General features: G+C 33.6%; 1 protein-coding gene across 1 annotated transcript; it reads right to left on the bottom strand.

The window, feature by feature from the left end:
* Window positions 1-700: 700 nt before the first annotated feature.
* On the bottom strand, window positions 701-1,048 carry LOC128292674 (ATP synthase subunit alpha, chloroplastic-like). The gene has a single exon (XM_053027567.1). It carries the CDS (start codon window positions 1,046-1,048, stop codon window positions 701-703), a length of 348 nt encoding a protein of 115 aa, XP_052883527.1.
* Between the last annotated feature and the right edge of the window lie 1,915 nt (window positions 1,049-2,963).

The raw sequence follows: 2,963 nt of genomic DNA, 5'->3' as shown, positions 1-2,963 counted from the left end.
AGACACATGTGCTTCTAAACATTTCTGCGCCAATAGAGAGGCGTTCACCAAATTTGAGAATGTAGTTGAAGGTGATCAAGTCTATATGGGTAATTCAAGCAATTCAGAAGTACTCGGTAAAGGAAAGATTTTACTTAAGCTTACTGCTGGCAAACTACTTGCTTTAAATAATGTTTTGTGTGTTCATGCTTTACGTAGAAACTTGATTAGTTGTGGACTTCTGAATAAGACAAATATTAAACTAGTATTTGAATCTGAAAAACTTGTACTTTCTCATAATGGAAACTATATAAGAAAAGGTTTCCTAAGTGGAAGGTTGTTTGTGATTGAGACTGTATCTAATGCTTCTACTTCTGCTTACACTATTGAGTCTCTCGATATGTCACATGCTAGATTACGACACGTGAACTTTTACTCTTATAAAATGCTTAAAAAGATGAAATTGCTTCCTAATCTAGATAACAACAACGTTATAAATGTGAAATCTATGTTGAATCAAAGCATACAAGACCTCACTCCAAACCTGTTGACGATGAGAAGACTGTACTTTTAAAGTTAATTCATACAGATCTAGCAGACTTTAGAAACACAGAGAGTAAAGGAGAAAAATGCTACATATTACCTTTGTAGATGATTTTTCTAGATACACAAAGGTTTATCTCTTATGGTCAAAAGATGAAGCTGATAAATCCTTTCTTCTTTATAAAATAGAAGTATAAAATAGAAGTATGGTCAAATAAGCCTCACTCACTGGTATCTGAGCAATTTTTCCTGTTACTTTTATAAAACTTCCCTCTTGTATCATCAAACCGTCACCCATTAATACAACACCAACATTATTTGATTCTAAATTTAGGGCAATGCCTATGGTACCCTCTTCAAATTCTACTAATTCACCTGCCATTACTTCATCAAGACCATGAATACGAGCAATGCCGTCGCCCACTTGAAGGACGGTACCAGTATTTACAATCTTTACTTCTCTATTATATTGCTCAATACGTTCACAAATAATATTACTAATTTCGTCGGCTCTAATAGTTACCATGAGTATTTCCTAATTATTTTTTAGAAGAAAAAAAATAATGCCTACAATCTACAATAAAGTAAAAGGTAAAAAAAATGGCTAATCAGTTATTTCTTTCATCACCCCAAACAAGCCAATATTAGCGCTAATGGTGCATAAATGTAACTCGTTGTTTAAAGAACTATTCAGAGCTCCTTGTAAAGCTTGTTGGAAAACCCGTTGTCGGACTTGATTAATCGCTCTTTGTTGTTCAAAATAAATGGTTTCATTTTTGTAATTTTCTAATTGTTCCAAAATCTTATAAGTTGAATTAATCAAATTCAATTTTTCTCGTTCTATCTCGAGTATCCATTCACTCAAACTGATCCGCTTCCATTTCTACTTTCCGTAAGCGGGCGGGCCTTTTCCACCTTTCAATAGCCCCCGCGTAGTTTTTCGAATTTCAAATAGTATTCAAGATCCTCTCTTTTGATTATCTAATAAATCACTTAATGAAAGTATATTATCTTTCTATTCATTTTTTTTTATTTCAAAAATTCCATGATCCCTTCCCGAACCAAACATGAACCTTTCGATTCATTTGGCTCTCACGCTCAATTATTTCTTATTTATTGGGAATTAATTCCCAATATCTTTTTTGGAGAATAAAATGAGTTAGATCTGATAGAAGAGATGAATATAGCACTAATTTCCTAAAAGAAGTATGTGAGAAACATAGCATAATACATGAGACCACTGCCCCTTAAACTTCACAACAAAATGACATAGTTGAAAGAAAGAATAGAACTTTAAAAGAAATGACAAATGCCTTACTTCTAAGAACTAGCTTGCTTGACAATATGTGGGTGAGTCGTACTTTCTGCAAAACATATTCTTAATAGGGTGTCTCATAAAAAATTTGACTGCACCTCATATGAATTATGAAAATTTTATGCCTTTAATCTACAATACTTGAAAGTGTGGGGGTGCTTATCTAAAGTAGGTCTACCTGCTTTTAAAAAGAACACCATTGGGTCTAAAAATTTTGATACAGTTTTTATTAGTAATGCTTTAAACAATGTGTCATATAGATTTATGTCCTTGCGTGATCATCTTATTTGTAAATCTAGAAAAATTATTTTCTTCAAAAAAAATTCCTTTAAAAAAATATGTTATAATGTGTGAAAACTAAATTTTGCCCGGGCCCATTACAATAATAGACAAGAAATAAAAAGCCCAAATTTTGTGAACCCCATCCAAAAAAACAAAAAAACAAACTAAACCCAACCTTACAGCCAAACCCCAAACTAAAACAAGCCCAAAATGGCCCAAACCTAAACTAGTTCCACCATCTGAGAAACCCTAGCAGTAGTGTGTGCCGCTACCCATGTGCGCCGTACCACTGCTCCAGCACACACGCCGCTCAAAGTTCTCCTCCATCAACACCTGTAAATAAGCAACAGAGAGGGAACAGAGACAAGGCAACACGCAAATAGTACAAAAAGCAAGACAAAATAGTAGCAAAGGCAGTAAAAACAAATAAATATGTATTTTTAAACAATGCAAAAATGGCTATAAAGGCCAAAGGATAGTTTGTATTCGAAAGGAGGATTTCGGAGAGGGGTTTTCTTTTTTTTTTAAATATAAAAAAAAAAGATTGTAACAGAGATATTAGAAACCGAAACGCAAACAAGCAAATCGAAAGAAAGGTTGGAAATTAAATGGTGTTCTTGGTTCTTTTGATTTTGATTTTTTTGATTTTTTTCTACTGTATTTTCTTTTATTTTTTTCTTTCTCTTCGCGAATCTGTTTAAGAAAAAACTAAGAAGGAAGGAAAAATGGTCACTTGAATCCCTTCGAGCTTGCCGTCGGAGTGATTTCTCCATCGTTGTAATCGGGTTCGACAAAGGGACAGAGAACTCCTTTTCTCCTCGTTCTTTGGTTACTGAAGGTTTAG

The sequence above is a fragment of the Gossypium arboreum genome, chromosome 5 (assembly GCF_025698485.1).
Source record: "Gossypium arboreum isolate Shixiya-1 chromosome 5, ASM2569848v2, whole genome shotgun sequence".
Lineage (NCBI taxonomy): Eukaryota > Viridiplantae > Streptophyta > Magnoliopsida > Malvales > Malvaceae > Gossypium > Gossypium arboreum.
Note: the sequence above shows the minus strand (reverse complement) of the source record. Positions and strands in the feature narration are given on the sequence as shown.

What these genes read in the sequence shown, in the direction of transcription:
- LOC128292674 (XM_053027567.1), bottom strand. Translation starts at nt 1,048, where the DNA reads ATGGTAACTATTAGAGCCGACGAAATTAGTAATATTATTTGTGAACGT.